This window comes from Hydractinia symbiolongicarpus, chromosome 13 (genome assembly GCF_029227915.1).
Source record: "Hydractinia symbiolongicarpus strain clone_291-10 chromosome 13, HSymV2.1, whole genome shotgun sequence".
In the NCBI taxonomy this organism is placed as follows: Eukaryota; Metazoa; Cnidaria; class Hydrozoa; order Anthoathecata; family Hydractiniidae; genus Hydractinia; species Hydractinia symbiolongicarpus.
In genome coordinates this window covers 11,259,221-11,276,768 of record NC_079887.1, presented here as the reverse complement: position 1 = coordinate 11,276,768, position 17,548 = coordinate 11,259,221, and the positions used below count along the sequence as shown (strand labels likewise).

At 33.5% G+C, this 17,548-nt stretch overlaps 1 protein-coding gene across 1 annotated transcript; it reads left to right on the top strand.

Moving 5' to 3' along the window:
• The first annotated feature begins 55 nt into the window (after window positions 1–55).
• On the top strand, window positions 56–8,381 carry LOC130624253 (trichohyalin-like). The gene is made up of 13 exons (XM_057439828.1): window positions 56–1,296; window positions 1,919–2,188; window positions 2,460–2,533; window positions 4,818–4,875; window positions 5,041–5,121; window positions 5,368–5,496; window positions 5,692–5,766; window positions 5,967–6,061; window positions 6,146–6,220; window positions 6,607–6,759; window positions 7,242–7,340; window positions 7,944–8,043; window positions 8,227–8,381. Exons 1-13 carry the CDS (start codon window positions 1,051–1,053, stop codon window positions 8,368–8,370), a joined length of 1,599 nt encoding a protein of 532 aa, XP_057295811.1. The 5' UTR covers window positions 56–1,050; the 3' UTR covers window positions 8,371–8,381.
• The last annotated feature ends 9,167 nt before the right edge of the window (window positions 8,382–17,548 follow it).

The window sequence follows — 17,548 nt, the reverse complement described above, 5'->3', positions numbered from 1 at the left end:
ATACAATAAAAGCTGACTTATTATTTTTTGCACAATCAAAAAAAAATTGTATTTCTCTTGTATATAGATTTGCAAATGACAGTTGACAGTGCAAACACTATTGCGAATTTAGCTTAATGGATGGTCTATTTCTAATTTCTAATAATAGTTTTATGCTCTATAAAAGAAAATGGTTTTTAGATTCCTTCTTTTATATTTTCAGTGGTACTTTTTGACCAAATTCGCAAAAGTTTTTGTCGCGAAATTTTTAAGAGCATCGATTCGCGTTTATAAAATCTTTTTATATTGCTCATTTCGTGAATTTTCCCGTTTACAATATGTTTCTGCACTTTAAAATGGAAAAATTTTTGAAACATTTCATATGATGGGTAATACATTTTTCTACTTAATCAATGTTTTATAAATAACGTATTCAACACGGTATGCAATTGCCAGTGGTCATCGGTGAAAAACATATCTCCTGTGTAGTAAAAGGCATTAAAAACTTTTCAAATGCTCTTTTTAGCATGAAAGAAATAGCACTGTCGTATTAGTTTTTTGTTTATTTTACACCAAGTAAAGTCTTTTTTTGTATTTTGTTCCAAATAGGAAACGGAAGAATGTCAAAAACCTAAATCACTAAACTCCTCCATGCAGAAGATAATATGCGGTCGCGGTAGTTCAACAGGTTTTAATTTTCGCATTCCGCGCCATAAAGGGAAAACTACAGTTTGTAAAAGGCTTAACGGCATGGTTCTAGTGGTTTAAAGTGAATTTTTAACCTTAATGAAGTCTGCATGAGGTTTGATCATTGTTTCGTGTGGTCTTAAGAAAAGTGTTAGCTGTAGAGAGGTATAAGCTAAAGGGATTCTTGCTATAATTGGTCTGCACTCTATTATATTTTTATGGATTCACGAAACCATTACAATTTGCATCGCTTGATGAAGACAAGATAGTGGGAATGTTGTTCTGGCAATATCAGAATGAGGATAATCTAAACTGTCGCCACAAACTCACATTAAGCGTTAACGACTCGTTATTTATCGTAACCATTCGTGAACCTGCATCAAGATGAAGTATAATGCATACCATGAAGGTGCGAAAATTTTTAAAACATCGATTTGTCATATAAAAGAACAAATCATGCAAATGAAGCAAGAAAATTACCATTTGCGAAGCGCAATAGAGAGATGCAAAATTGAAATACAAAATCTTCGCGATGAAAACACAAAACTTTCAAGCTCTTCGAAGAATTCCACAATGGATTGTGACAATCTGAAAGTTATGAATGATGAAATTACTGTATGTCTCAAGCAGGTAGGTTGCTATCTACTATCAGAATCAAATTTATTGGGACGTACTATGGTTGCGTTTGACCAGTCATTCAGATATGGTTCAGAACATTGACCAATATTTCCCAGCTGAGTGATTACAAAGTTGCTATTTTCGCAGATGTATAGGGCAGGTATTCTTCCCAACCTGCACTTAGGATGTTTAAAGTCGCAGTTTTCACCATGTTTGCATGACAAAATGATACACATAAGCTTCCACCAAGAATTGAAAATTCGGCAGAAACAACATGTCATTAGCACCTTTTAACATTCTAGCTTCTCTAATCTTGAAAAGAATTAGCATTGCTTTAAACGATAAATTCTTAAAAAAGTGAATAAGCGAAAATAAGTTTTATATTGTTAGCATTCCAGCCTATTGATTTTTAAACACCTTTGACTGTAATATATGTACTAGAAACTAGAATGAGATATTACATGGTTCTAATTTTATGTCTTTTACACAAGTTGACTGTGCTATTTCGACCTACGCGATTTAGTGAGTAGAATTCTGCCCCATACAAGAAAGATTATTAAAATTAATTTATCAAGCCGGAGAAAAAACTAAACATCTCGATTTGTTGTTGTTTTTGTTGTCGTTACGGTTTTAGGCTCAACAAGAAAACGCAATCTCTTGTGAAGCAATATGCAGACTCGAAGTCGAGTTAAAATCAAAAGTAGAGGAGAAATTCGAGTTACAGAAGCAACTTGATATGTACGAGTACGAGCTAAAGCATTTGGAAAGCCAGTATCACACATGCTTTCAAGAAAAAAGTGAGTTGGAGAAACAATGCACCAAAATGTCAGAACATCTGGAAGAAATACAACAAAAAGTCGAGAGACTAAAAGAAGAAAAAACACAACTGGAACATCACACAAGCGTGAGTTGAGATACGCTCCTATTTGAGCTATGGAAGCCGTGTAAGCACAACAGCCGCGTAACTAGACAACCGCCAACCGATATTAATCCTATTCTAATACTGAACGCTTAGCAGAAAGAATAGATTCACACTAGTCTCTGGATTGACTCAAATGGGGTTTGAACCCAATAATTTCCCCGCACTGGAAGCGAAAGCTTCACCACAAGACCATACTATTGAATGTCTTTCGCAACAGAAGATCACTTCGTATCGTTTTGTTGTATATTTTTAGACTCGTGTTCAGGAAATTGCTCAGCAGTTAAACAACACAGAGAGTGAAAGAGATGAGTTGAAAAGAATTTCTAAGTATGTCACAAGTATTTATATTTTTTTGCCAAATGATCAACATTTCTGTTGTTGTTTATTTAAAGATGTAGGGCAAGTGTCAGAAGTAAAATTGTTTAACATACACCAGTAGAAACCATCCCACTTAAATTTTGTTTATGTTGGATGGTGCTGGAATAAAAACTTAAGGTAACTTTCCACTTTCAAATCGTTTTCAAATTTGCGCAAATAGGTAGAAATACTTTTAGATCATGATATTAGATGGTTTTTGTTCGAGAATTTGTTGATGGCTCAATAACTATTAAACTCTTCTACAGACTGATTTACAAATCAAAAAGCGTATTCTAAACATCAATTTGGAATATAGAAAACAACACCCTTACTGCCCTTCTCGCTCTCTCTGACGTAAGCGTCAAATACTAAGACTCTGATATTTGAATATCGTCATTTACTTAAACACAAGCAAATCACTTCATCGTTAAATTCTCGACTTATAATAGGCGGTTAAAATTTTAGTCACTTGCAAAAAATCTAATCAACATAGAAACTTTCGATTTCGTTGTTTTTTTAAATGCATATTAAGTTATTGAAGATTTATTTCTGTTTGTCTGTTCAGTATTCATATTACTGTGGAAAGTTTATCATTTCTTGAACATGATAGTTTAGTAGGCGACGTTTCGGGAGATCCTTCTACCATCATCGGGCAAGTAAAATGATGTTGAGCATGTATTTATATAATTTCAGAGGATCGAAATTCATAAAAATTAACCAATCAGAGACGAGCTGATAATTACAGTTAATTACGTTAATTAACATTTTCGGACCTATATGTAGGTAACTACTTCTTCTGTAGGGCTGGTAACCAAATCTCAGGAAGTTGATACGAGATGCTGTTTATGTGTTTGTTACGTGCTACACTGTTGATGGTTTCTTTAATCTTCCTGGCTGTTGCTCTGGATTCTCTGTCAATGATTTTCTTCTCATCCCAATTAAACTGATGACTTCTGCTCCAGCTGTGGTCTGCAATTTCGTTTTTCTTCACATCTCCGTTTCTCACTGCGCGCATATGTTCTTGTACTCGTTGCTTAAACTTTCTTTTTGTTTCTCCTATATACACTGCTTCACAATCTTTACAAGGGATTTCGTAAAAGACATTGCTTTGTTCTTCCAGGTTTATTTTGTCTTTTGGTTTAGACAAAGTGCTTCTTAGGGTGTCTTTAGAGTTAAGAATGCATTTGATCTTGTGTTGCCTTAAAACTTGACGAAGGATCTCGCTGGTGCCTGGTACGAAGGGTAGGAATGCTGATGCGATAAATTCCTCTGATGTTTCCTTGTTGTCTCCGTTGCATCTTCTCTTCATTTTATTTTCTACTTGCGTGATGACTTTATGACTGTATCCATTTGCGATTAATGCATTTGTTACACGTCGAGTTTCTTCTTTCCTCTCCTGTTTGTTACTGACTACGCTGTTGGCACGATTCAGTAATGAAGATGTGACACTTTCATTGCAAGATTTCTGATGGTTTGATTCCAAGTTAAGGTACTGGTCAGAGTGTGTTGGTTTACAATACACTGAAACTGAAATGGAACCATTCTTGCGTTTGACTAAAGTGTCCAGGAAAGTGATACTTCCAAGCCCAACAGTGAATTTGATTTGTCGATGTAGGCCGTTGATGTGTTTATGGAACTCTTCTAGATGAGATCTTTTGATTATGGCGAATACGTCGTCAACAAATCTTTTCCAAACCTTTGGACGTCTGTCTGATGTGACTAATGATGTTGTCTCGTGTGCTTGCATGTATATTTCTGCCACTACTGATGAGGCAGGACCTCCCATCTGTCTAAACCAACCTACTAAACTATCATGTTCAAGAAATGATAAACTTCCACAGTAATATGTAGTGAGTTTGTAAAATAAAGTTTAGAACTTATTACAAATTGTCAACTAAAACAGGAAACTGAAGATATTTCATCGTTTTTAGTTATTTTGGTATCTGACGCATTACAAGAGATAGAAAAGAAAAAATAGTAAAAAAAAGTTAGTTGGCAAAATTCTGTAAAAATGGTTTGCCAGTGAGCCAAAATTTAATCACATTTTAACGACTTTTAACCGATAAGATACCGACCAAAAAATTGAGGCTATAAAAATATTTGAAGGTCAAAGACTCTACCCCCTTTCTAACGTTTAGTAGAAGTTATAGCGTACATCATTCTATGTGTGAATCGGTCCTAAATTAATTTATGTCTTTTCTTTTACGGTGTGAGGAGAGTGTAAATTGTTAACACGCCGACTCCTCTTTTTTAGGGAAAACGAACAGAAAATTTATGATTTGAATAATGATTTGACATCAGCTAGCACTCAGGTAAACAGCGTAGTTTGATATATCGTAAAATTTTTTTTGTTGAATGCATTTAATGGGCATTACAAGCCAATGCAAATGTTTTCGACTCTCAGGCCGTTCAAGATGTCAACAAGATAGTAAAAGATACTACTGACTTTACACATTAAATTTTTTGTGTGTGTTTAGAACGCCAAGTTGAGAGAAAACAACAAGAAATACAAAGATGCGGTGATTGAACTTCAAGAAGAGAATGAAATGCAGACAGAAGTATGTGAAAAATTTGGTACAAAAATTAATTTAGTTTAGGAAGTTTAGGAAGAATTTTTGTACAGAAGAAATTTTGTACAGAAGAAATTTTGCGATTAAAAGTGCAAAACTGAATTTCGTGGTTAACATGCCTGCACAAATTTTAGTTCTTAATCCTCCTGAATTAAATCAAAATCTATTCAGCCATAGGAGACAAAGTTTACTAATAGGGAAAAACGTTTAATATTTATTGTCAACATTTTCCAGCAATTACATCATTACAAACAGCTTGAAGAATCTTGTACAAATCTTAAACAAGAAAATCATCAACTCGTGGAAAAATTGCAAAAAGAAGAACAAAATTTTAAATGTCAGAAAGAAGAACTTCAGCAAGCGGTAAGTTGACACCATAGTCCTCAAATACGAAATGTTTTCCAATATGTTGTCCGATATGTTATTTGATTTGTTATCTGATATGTCATCTGATATTTTATCCGATATGTTGTCCGTAATGTCATTAACAATGAATTTATTAAATTTATCAATTTACATCAAGGAGATTCCTCCTTAATACAATGTATACTCTTACAGCTTGAAGAGTTATCATCTTTACGAACTCACACTAAAAGACAGGATGAGCAACTTAAGGAAATGACAAATATACAGGTACATCTTCGATGTATTGTTATATCTTTTAAGAATACACAACCAACTAGTTTGCACAATTTAAAAATAAATCATGAGGAAACTAATCAATTTAAAAAACCCTAAATATTGAGTGTTTCTCTTGCAAAAAAAATCTACCCTTCGTCTACATCCATTACAGTAGTAAATTATGGTAATTAAGTAACTTTTTTTGTTACCAGGAATGTCTTAACAAGTCCATTGGTGAATTAGAAAATAACAGTGGTATAAAATCTGAACAACTTAGAGAAATGGAAGAGAAGGGAAAGTTAAAGATGTGAGTTTGCATTTTTCGAGAAAGCTTATCTTGTTGCACTGTGCTTTGCAAGTCCTAAATAAATGTGAAAAATTGTCTGTTTAGCGCTTCTCTTGAAAAGCTGACTTCAAGATTACAAATATTTACCAGGAAACTGGAACAGGATTTAGACCTGACGAGGTATGACGCGTTTATTTTCCTGCCTAAAAGTAAGTCTAGCAAATTACCTTGTTGTTCTTGTCTTATTATTATTATTCTGGTACTTTTAAATAAATGAATGAATTATTTAATGGATAAATGAATGAATGAATAAATAAATGAATAAATGAATGAATAATAAAAAATGAATAAATGAATAAATGAATAAATAAATGAATGAATGAATAAATGAATGAATGAATAAATGAATGAATGAATAAACAAACGAATGAATGAATTAATGATTAAATGAATAAATGAATGAATAGATAAATATTTTGGTCGATAACGATAGCAGGTAAGAAAGGTGTCCCTTCCTATTGATATTAATTTGAGACTTTTGGTCATTTTCACATATTTTTCTTTAGGTGTGAACTAAAGGACAGAAGAAAGGAAGTGTCAGAGTTAAAACAAGAAAATTTAGAGAAGGATTTTCAACTACAAGAAATTGAACGAGATTTGAAAGCGAAAGACAATCTGTTGAAAACAAAGGAGAAGGAGAGTACTTCTTTTCAAGAAAGGTGAAGTGGTTGAATTACCAAAATGGAAATTTATATCAATGCTTGAGCGAAGAGCGTAGGAAATGAAACCGGATATAAGAACTACATGACAAGCATTATGTGATCAAACTGCAGATGTCAATTAAAATTTGATGTTAAAAGTAAAAAAGCTGCAATAAAATGAAGAATTTTGTATTTTCCGAAATGAACATTCGATAGAATTTCACAAGTTCTATTTTCCCAGATAGTATTTTGTAATCTTGCTTTATTTCGTTTTAAAAGTGAAGTCCTCCAAATTTAAATAAAGCATCAACAAAAGTGTGTACAAGTGACTTTAGATATTCTTACAAATGACAATTAACAATGTTAAAACATGCTTTGTACTAAGGTTTTCATAAATATAAAGTTTATCCATCGAGGCACTTCCAGCTTTATTATTCGCGCCATTAACACAGCTTACTATGGCGCAAAAGTTATGTTAAAACAACTGACTTATTTTGTAGCTACCAGTCGTTGAAGGCTGAACTTTTAGTACTGAGGGAAAAACACAGAGAGTTTCAAAAGCAAAATGAAGAAGAGAGGAAAATGGATGAAAACGAAAGGTTTGTTGTTTTTAAAATGTTTTTGTTTGTTTGAAAGTAAGTTTTTATTCTTTAGTGTTGTGCGCATTTATATTTTTTAAAAATCCTTTACCCATAAATTTAATAAAAAGCATAGGGTTGGGAGAGGGTGAAAAGTATTTATCCCACCACATGTAAGTACATACTAGAATCTCATTCTAATTAATTGCATTAATAGTCTTGTTTATTAATTAGCCTCTGTTACCTCCAAAATCTCCGAACACTAGCAACCTCGACCCCGAGAGTATCTTGTATCTTTTTGACACGGGGGATAGCGATTGTCGTCCCGGATGCCAAGAAGATACAAAATGCCCTGGGGACGAAGTTGCAGAAAAAATGAATAGAAAGTGGGGGAACAGCCCACAATGAAATTTAACCTTTAATCTTGTGCTTCGTTTTCCAATCACAATCTTCTGCCATGTTTGACTCTTTTCTTTGTGCTGTCGTGCAGGATCTTTTACGAAAAAGGACACTTTTCTCAAAATTACCAAGCAGTCACACCTGAATTGTTAAAAATTGTGTTGAGGTTTTTTTTTTTTTTATTTCTTTCTTTCAGAGTCATTTTACTTTTTGATTTTTTTGCAGTATGCTTATTCTTAAACGAATGAACGAGATGAAAATAAAACAAGAAGAAAAAATAAAGTCAGACGAACAAAACCACAAATTTCATGAATTACAAGCGAAGGTATGTTATGGAGTGTTAACTTACATAAGACAGCTAGCGTTGTATATCTTTGCAATGCTAGCTGACTTTGGTATTAAAATATTTAAAAATAAGTATTTGTGCTTGTCTAAAAATTTGTTTATATTCCAAACAAAATTGTAAAGACACGTATTTTGGTATAATCGTGTAAACCATCTTTTATAGATTGTTGAACTGGAAAATAAATTAAGAACTGAAGAATCAAACTTGTGTGCAGAACGTGTTGAGAAATCCTACTTGAAACAAGAACTGCAACGTATGCAGTTGAGAAATAAAACAGTAAAAACTCTTCAATGCGACAATAGTTAACACTTTGTTAATACGAAAAGTTGTCTTTAACTGAAAATATCAAACAATGTCAAAATTCAGCTTTCCACAGGAGATGTTATTATCTCCTAAATAATTTGCAAATTGTGAAGCCATTGTAGTGCACTTTTAAGTTTGAGACCAAATAACTAATTGATCTCTAAGTTGTCTCCTGTGTGGCTAACAAGGGACCATCTAAGACCAACATAGGACTAATTTCCTAAAGCTGGGCCAACCCGTCCATTTCGGAACAAACGGATTAATAACGTCATTAAGATACCTTTAATCTCTTATATTTCGTTAACTGTTTGTCAAAAACGCATGCTTCTATACGTATCAGTGTTTCAAGCTCTACACATTAGAGACAACGACTAAATTTCCCAAAATAAATATTTTTGTTTATGCACTGGTGACGTCATCGAAACTCCTAAATGTTTCTGTTGTTTTTACAAGCTCGTGAGCTTGTATTAAAACGCAAATGTGTCCTACAAGAATGGAAATTTTTGCTTCTCTGAGCACCGACACGGGAGTCGTCGTGTGTTCGAATCTCATCTTGGAAACTATTTTTACTTTTTTTTTCTTTTTTCTTTTTTAAAAAGATAAGACAAGTGTTCAAAACACTTGTTTAACTAACTAGTAAATAAAGGTGTTTCCACCAAACTTTTTAAAAGTGAATGTAGGCAGAATTAACTGAATTAATGAATTTCGCAAATTTTGGGGTTTGTGGGTTTGTGGTCTTTCTTCTTCCTGTCAGTCGGTTCACCCAAGACGGACCCATCGAAGGAAGGTCTCACAAATCAATTTTGAAAAATAAGTGTATAACAAATATTATTGCGTATCTGAATAGTAAAATATGTCGTGTCTAACTTCGTAACAAAAATCCCAATTTGATAGACAGCTTTTTGTAAACTTTATTCGCGAGGTTGTTTGCGTATATCATACGTCTTGTTCTATCTAATTGGATGTTCCCATGGGTTTATCGACTAGTTTAACTTTAATTTAAATGATCATCATCGATTTAAAGGAACACTTTTTTGCATTTAAGCCTATAAATCCCCAAAGGCATGTAGCTCATTTTCTCCAGTAAAACTACACGATTATTTTGCCATCCTTGTTAGCTTTTTGTTATTGTTTCTAAAGAGGAGAACTTCTGGCAATAAGCTTCTAATTAGCCATTGTTAATTGGGTTAAAAGGAAATGGTTCTATCACTGACGCAAAATCTAAAAACCACAATTCTCTGCTTCACAGTGTGTCTATTGTTTCAAGCTGAGCTAAGAAGAAGCATGAAGAAAAGGAAAAGTTTTTGACGTGAAGAAATATCTCGGGAAAATAATGAGGTCGTCGTAAAATTAATAAAATCAACATTTTTGCATTCAAATTCAGTTAAGGGAGAATTTTTTGCGCAGTAATCTTTGGTCGCTGAAAACGTAGAAATTCTTCTAAGCCAATCAAAATCTCTACTTTTTTTAAATCGCCGGCGAACAATTACGTCATTGGATATTCTAAGCCAATCAAAATCAAAATGTTTTGTTTTTGTTCAGCAAGTACGATGTTTTTATGTGTCAAGTCCTTGTTTACTGCTTTCTCTTGTGTAAAACTTCCTTAACTAAAATCTTTTTTTTTGTTTTCTCTCCACTTTTTTTCTCCACAAATGCCACTGAGTTGAAATAGAAATTTGTTCATCCGTTCTAGTCACTCTTAGTTTGTTTTTGTTTCGTTTATCAATCGCCCACCAAAATTTGAGTAAATTGAGATTAAACGCACACTAAATTGTCCTGTGCAGTCGCGCGCTTAAAATCGCTAAAAGCAGGTCCGACTTAAGAATGATTTGCGTGTTGTGCTCCTAGATAAACAACTAACGAAAACACGTCCAACCGCTGCAGCTCAAAGCCGAAAAAATATCACACTTTGATTAGTATTTGTTTGGTGCTAATGATGTCCTAGTTTTTGATAGTAAATAAACAGTGTTATATTTCAAAACAAAAATTTGTTTGATCTATATATTTCGGTGATTAAATACAGTTGTCATATATTTGAACAAACTTTTAAACAACAATAAAGTAAAAAGCTATTAAAGTATTTTAACTGATATAATTTTTATCATTTTAAATTTTTAATTTTGTCACAAACTAGGAATTCTGTACATTGGTAATTATCACAACGCCAAACCGGTATATGTCAACATAATATACATGTCAAGGGAATAAAACTTATAGTTTACATTGCATGAATTCAATACTTTCCAGAACTATCGTTCGATTCTTCCCAGGTCCATCTTTTAAATATCGGGATGTTTACAAGCAATTTTCCCCACTTTTCTTTTAGTCGAATTATCCAACTATTTCGAGTTTTCCTTGGAACATTTTTCAATTTCTGCACAGATGGAGTTGGTTTGTGTTTCGCATCAGAGCACTTCTTTGATCCATGCACGTCAGTTCTTTTTGCTGGAACTTTCTGGCGTTTATCAGGAGTGGAATATTTTGATGAAGATATTGACGATTCCCATTTCATTGATCGTGAAAGGAGATCTTTTTTTAAACCAATTTTGATATTTTTAAAAACATTAAAGTGATTCAGCTTTTTTTTAACTACAAAACTTTTGGTAACAACAACAATAACAACCACCAGTAATAAGAACTTCAGGATGACATTGGTAAACATTCTGTGTCAATCTGGAGAGACGATACGCATCAAGCAGCGTAGAAGTAAAAAGTAAGATACTTCTATTAAAATTTGAAATCTGCAGTATTTAATGAAATGCAAGTCTTGAATTGTCCAAGTCTGCCTGAAACCACTGAAAACCGATAAAGCAGCTTTCAATTCCTGGTTAAAGTTATAGAATATCTTTTTTATACAGGAAGTTCTTAGGTTTAGTAAACAACGCACAAGATTGATCTCTATGAAAACCCAACCGTGGTTTTGTAAGTTTATTATGTTTTCGCTCTGATTTTTAGTTTATGTTAACGCTACAAACGAAAAGTCAACATCATCTTTTGTTGTCATCGTGTGTTGAGGGATATAAAAACATCCTCCGGATTAACTTTAAGTAGGAGTTGAATTTAATTGGTCTCACACGACAGTATAATGATATTTTTTTTGGAAGTCAAAAAATTGCAAATATTTATAGGGAAAAATTATTTTCGTATCTTGTGGTCACTTGGAAAACGATCATTTCTTTTTGGAAATTGGGTTAAAATTTCTCAATATTGGGAAGAATAAACGGCATCCTTTTTCAGTCATTTTTTAATTAAACGCCCCCTCTAATAGACGCCTCCCTCGAATAGACGCCCCTCCCTCATAAGGGGGCGTTTATTAGAGGCGATAGTAAAAGTATATGAAAAAATCAATAACTGTTATTGTTTTGCTCTTTTAACAAAGAGGCAGTTTTAATGGTGCTATTATATAGAAATTTCATAAACACAACTAAACACAATCTCTCATATTTGATACATCGGTAATATAAGGAAATTTTCTATAAACACCGTTTTTCCTAAATCTTAGGTTTAAGGTTGGAAATTTAGATATACTGTAAAGTTTATATTATAGGTATCCAAAAAAAACTGTAAAAGAGACGAAGTGTAAAAAATGTAATAAACGCCCACCTCTTTTAAACGCACCCCCTCGAATAGACGCCCCCCAGAAATGTCAAAAATAATTCGAAGCATTACGGTATAAGGAGTGACTGTGAGAGTCGAAAAATTAGAGCACTCTAGTAATAATCGAGTTTGAAATTATCGTTAATCAATACGCTACCTGTGTGACAAGCATAGTGGATGTGTTTATTTTCCATTAAAGAAACCAACAAAATGTCCCATTTGTTAACTTTTTGATGTTACGACACGATGTTAATGAATTACACTGACGTCAATGCGTTTGATAAGATTAGTGAAACCATTTGGCTTTCATCTGGCGTTAAATCCCGTTAATCAAGTAAGGTAATTGGAGTTACTTTTGTTAACGCCTAATGAAAACGTTGATGACTAATTACCTCACCTCTTTTAACTCGAACAAGAAGCTACTCGGGTTGAGAACTGGGAGAAAGGAAGAATTAGGGTAAAACAAGCCGGGGACATTTTTAAGGTGTAAAGCCCATGTCCCACAGTAACTTTTTCGTCCTTATCCTAATGTCATATACATAAGCTATGCAACAACTTTTGCAGGAAAATAAAAACACAAAAAGAAAAAAAGTTAAATTTTTTTTTTTTACTTCTATCATAGTTTTTGAGTTCCTTAATTTAGCCATTCTTGGAGACGCTGATAAACTGTTTTTGACAGCATATCAATTTTGACAAGCCATATGTACAGAAAATATTAAAAGTGATTCTCAGGATTAAAAATAATTAAAACAGATAAAATGTGTCCCAGGTTTAGGACCAAATACCTTATCCAGCTCAAAGAAAGTGGGGATGTGCTTCTAAAGCACAGTGTCAAATACATAATCTAAATTTTATGCTGTATACCTACAAATTGGTTAGAAAATTTTTTGTCCACCTGGATCTGCAACACGTTTACTTGCACTAATCGCTCAGCCTAGTGCCACTTACAATTATTATTGAATATCCACAGGAACTTATTATGAAAAATGAAAAATGCTAAACAACTGTATTTGCTTTGCAGAAGTAACAATAGGCTTCGTCATAAGTCCTGTGAATGTTGGTTTACGAAAAATAAATTATACCTTCAATGCTATAAGCGCTCCACGGATTTGTAACACATTACACTAAGTGTCCTCCGTGTGACACAGTTTACCCTTTCCTAAGTCTTAATCTGGACAGAGACTTTAGGTCTTCCCGCTCCAAGCGAATATTACTTCTGGCTATTACTACTTTCCCAAATTTTGTTATTTCATAAAAGAAATCTGAAAATCGACAAAAATTTATTTATAAAAAATTGGTTCCCATTCGATAAAAGAAACCTGAACATTTACAGAAATTTATTTATGAAATATAGGTTTCTGTTTGTCGTGACAACGTATTTAACCAACATGTAATGCCTTACATACCTAACTAGCTATATACTCAAGTCTTGACTGTTCACTGTTATGGGAGGTCCAAATAGCTAGCTAGCTATCTTTATTTAAAATGACAGAATGACTTGAAAAATAATAAAAATAATATATTTAGCTCTTGTTCTTTATCACTTAATTACTTCATAACAAATGTGCCCCTGTAGTGCTGGCATGGTACTAGCTAGGTACCTTAAAATCACAAAATAAATATTATCCAGATGTGGCCATCCCTCATCATCAGAAAGGCGTTTCTGTTCTTTACTTCTCATTGTGGGGTACCACAAATTCTTGTAAATCTAAGGAAAAAATTACTTAAGACTTCCTCTTCTTTCCCTTGCACTACTCATGGCATTTCTTTGCATGTCTTCAGTTCCAAGCCACGATTTTTAGCTTCCAACCACGTCTCGTTCACAAGTTTTAGCGCTAGCCAATATGATGGACAACGTCGAGGAATCCTGGGTAAGAATGTGGTTCTAACTTATGATTTTCAGATTTTTGCTGCTGATATTAGCATATTTTAGCCCTTGAGTGCCACGCCTCCGTATCTGTAATGTAACAGACAAACTTTTTGGACCCTGACAACGACGTATTCAAGGTTTTAACTAATTTACTAATTATATTTTCCATTTGTGAGATTTATGCCCGATAATATTTTATGCTCCATCATTCGCGAACGTAAAATCTTTAAAAATTCCGCAATTTTTGTGTCTCGCGGAAGGCCAAGTATACACCTTCAGAGAATTTATTTTCACAGGAATTAATTTTCGCAAATTTCGCGAGTTTTTGTCAATTTAGCAAAAATTCTTGAGAAACTTCCGATTCACGAGAAAGCGCCTTTAAATTCTTCTTTTGTAAAATATTTTCGAAATTTGATTCTCGTGAAATATTAGGACTTGATAAACTTCACAGAAACTAGTTCTCGCGAAAATTAATTTTCTTAAAGTAAAAGCAGGTTAAGTGAGGCTGATGTTTCGTCAATTTTTCTGGAAACGAGGTCGGTTGATTCGAAAATTTAAGAAAATCATTAAACTCGCCGGTCCAAGAAAATTCAAAATAACTGATAACTGATGAAACAACCACACTTTTTCCTATTGCCTTTTTGAAATTAAGTTTACTAGTCGTTAGCCCGTGGAAAAATCCACGGGTTCGCCTGTCCTTTTTATACCGCATTGCGTGCTTCTCGCTATTGCGCAGCTAAGCTACCATTTTGCGTGACAGACAAACAGACAGACGTATACGGGTATTATAATATAGATAATCTGTCAAGGTAGCTTCTTTGGGGAGATCAATGATATATCTCTATGTACGTTAAAATGAGCAACACAACTTATTGGAGAAAAAATAAAACATAATGAAAAGCCCTTGCAGGCTAAAAGATTTCGGATTCTTTTTCGTGTGCAATTTTGTTTCCTATATATACCGTTAGGGTTCGCCAGTAGCCTGTTTTGTATAGACCTTCTACAATCTTGTTCTGTCATTTCAAATAAACAGGTATTATCCCATGGTATTATCTTGCAAATTGTTTCATGCAGTGCGTGAGATACAGGCTAGAACAAACTAGTGTGTTACTGTTAGCGGGCAAAGCGAGAGTCATATAGCCCAAAGCGGTAAAAAAATGCAAGTAAATCAGACTTCAGAATCAGATGCTCGTGGAAACATTTCTTCTGGTCGCAGTGAACAGGCGAAAGAGTAGGATCTAATCCTATTAACACGTTATTTGCCAGTTGCCAACCAAACAAATTGCTTGGATTTTTTAAGGTTTTAATTTTTGATTTACTTCGACCTGGTTTTGAAATTATTTCAATGTTGTATCTTTAAGCATTTCTAGTGTATAACTGAACATACACCTTTTGCAACTTATCGTAGATCTTTAAAAAATTTCAATTATATTAGAATTAAGGTCTCCCTGAATATACAAAAAGTAATCTGTGAAAATTAATACTTAACAATACTGTGCTATACTTAACATTCGTAAGAAAGAAAGGAAGGCATTTTATCATATCAACTTAATACATATTATTGTTTGTGGTGTAGCGATATTTCTGAAATGTTTTATTATACCTGTAACATGACTAAAAATGTTATGAAACTTAACATATCTAAGATTGGACCATAAAGTTGGATCCTACTAATTTTTTTTTTTTTAAAAAAAAAAGAAGTTGGCGAAGGTAACACAAAGGTTATGACTACGTTCATCGGGTTAGAATTAACAAAATAGACTAAATCCAAAATGTGATTCCATGGCATTAATATTTAGACTAGTCAGGGACGCCATCGAAACGCGAGGTTAAGCCACAGGCAACTGTGTTACCTGGCGTTCAACGCCCGGAAGAGCAATTAATAAAAACCGTAAACTGTACCACACATTCAGGTGGGGCGCTTTAGTATAGTATTTTGTAAATTGACCAAGGCGCAGAACATTATGGTGTTTTCATTGTAACATATTTTTCAAAAAATAGACGCACAACATTATGGTGTTTTCGGTGTGATATATTTTTCAAAGAAATAACTTTCCACAACTTTAGCTGAAATAAAAACACAGTTTGCAACTCCTTGCTACCATGTCATAGAAAGACAGTTGACCAGCCTTTTTTTATTTTTTTGAGAATGTTCCCGCTGAAAGTTCAAAAATAAAATTACTCTTGCCTGAGTGCTTAGTACAGACAAACAATGTTGCTCATCCATATAGGTATAATACCCTTTTTCAAAAAAAAAAAAATTTATCGAAACTTCAGAAGCACAGGAAACGGCCTGTCGTTAACATTGACCTGAGCACTTAGTACAGGTAAACTGTTTAGGCGTAATACTACTACAAGTAAAAAACTTATCACATCTTCAATTATCTGTTGCTAACAATGGGCTGAGCGTTTAGTACAGGTAAAAGGTGTTGCACAAGTGTTTAGGTGTAATACCTTTTACCAAAAAAACTTTATTGCAACTTCATTTTAAATAAAAACATGGGAAACAGTCTGACGTTACCCGTGCAACAAAAAAAAATTCTTCACCAATTTTATTTTCTGGAGTAAGTTTTCATGACAGTAGTAAAAGGTGTTGCTACCTACTAATTGCATTTGTCATAAGAAATATTGATTGAGAAGTCCACAGTCTTCATTTTTTCCCAATTTTGCAAATACTAAGATAGGTACGGAAGAGCTAGGACGCGGGGCCAGGTCGGAATTTAAAAGTCGTGACGTTACGGCAATCGGTTAAAAAATCGGTCGAAGAAGAAGAAGAAGAAGAAGAAAAAGACCCCCCGTTTTAATAAGATCTCGGATGTAATCCGAAATCTTAAAAACACAATTTTGTCAAGAGAACATATCTAAACTGTCCGAAATAATGATAGTGCAAATACTGTATACCTGTACCAGCAGGACAAGAACATGTAGCAGACATAAAGTCGCCTGTGCTTTTATTTAACTTTATCAAAACTTTGTACAGTGTGGATTTCATTGATGCTTTCATTCGCACAATTGATAAACAAAATTCACCTCAACATGCAACCTCAAACCTTCCAATGAAACCTTCATAAAAAAACTGGAGAGTCTTCATCATTTTATAACATGCACTCTTAAGTATTATGTGTTAGTATTTGACAGTTTTAACAAAAAGGTATTTATACAATTGGATAAAATTAAATGGGGATAATACTCTAAGGTCTGTGCTCCATGGCAATATTCCACAACCAAACCATTTCAACATCATGTCGTCAGATACAAAGTCAGTCATCCAAAACCTCTGAAGACGATAATTCTGTAACATCCTAGAGCCAAGTATTTACAAAAAATAGCACACACTCTGACCACTAAGTCGGCTTTAACACCTGACAGTTTTACTTTATAAGAAGAAAATATTTTCTTAACTTCTTTAACGCTTAATGCACTCATATTTTTCAAACAACTGAAATGCTTTTTTACAGGAAGTAAAAACTTGAATTGATCCATATTTCAATTAAAAATAGCTGCCAAAGTAAATCAAATCTATTATTTCGTCTAACTTTTTCATCAGATTTCCTTTTAAAAGATATTATTTGTTGACAAATAACTCTACATTTGCCTCGTTTTTGAGAAAAGAGCCTCGTGTTTCCTTTACGGCAAAATGGATATGGAGAATGTTCATTGTTAAGATTTCATCACAATGTAAAGGTAAAAAGGTACAAAAAAAAGCGCGAACAG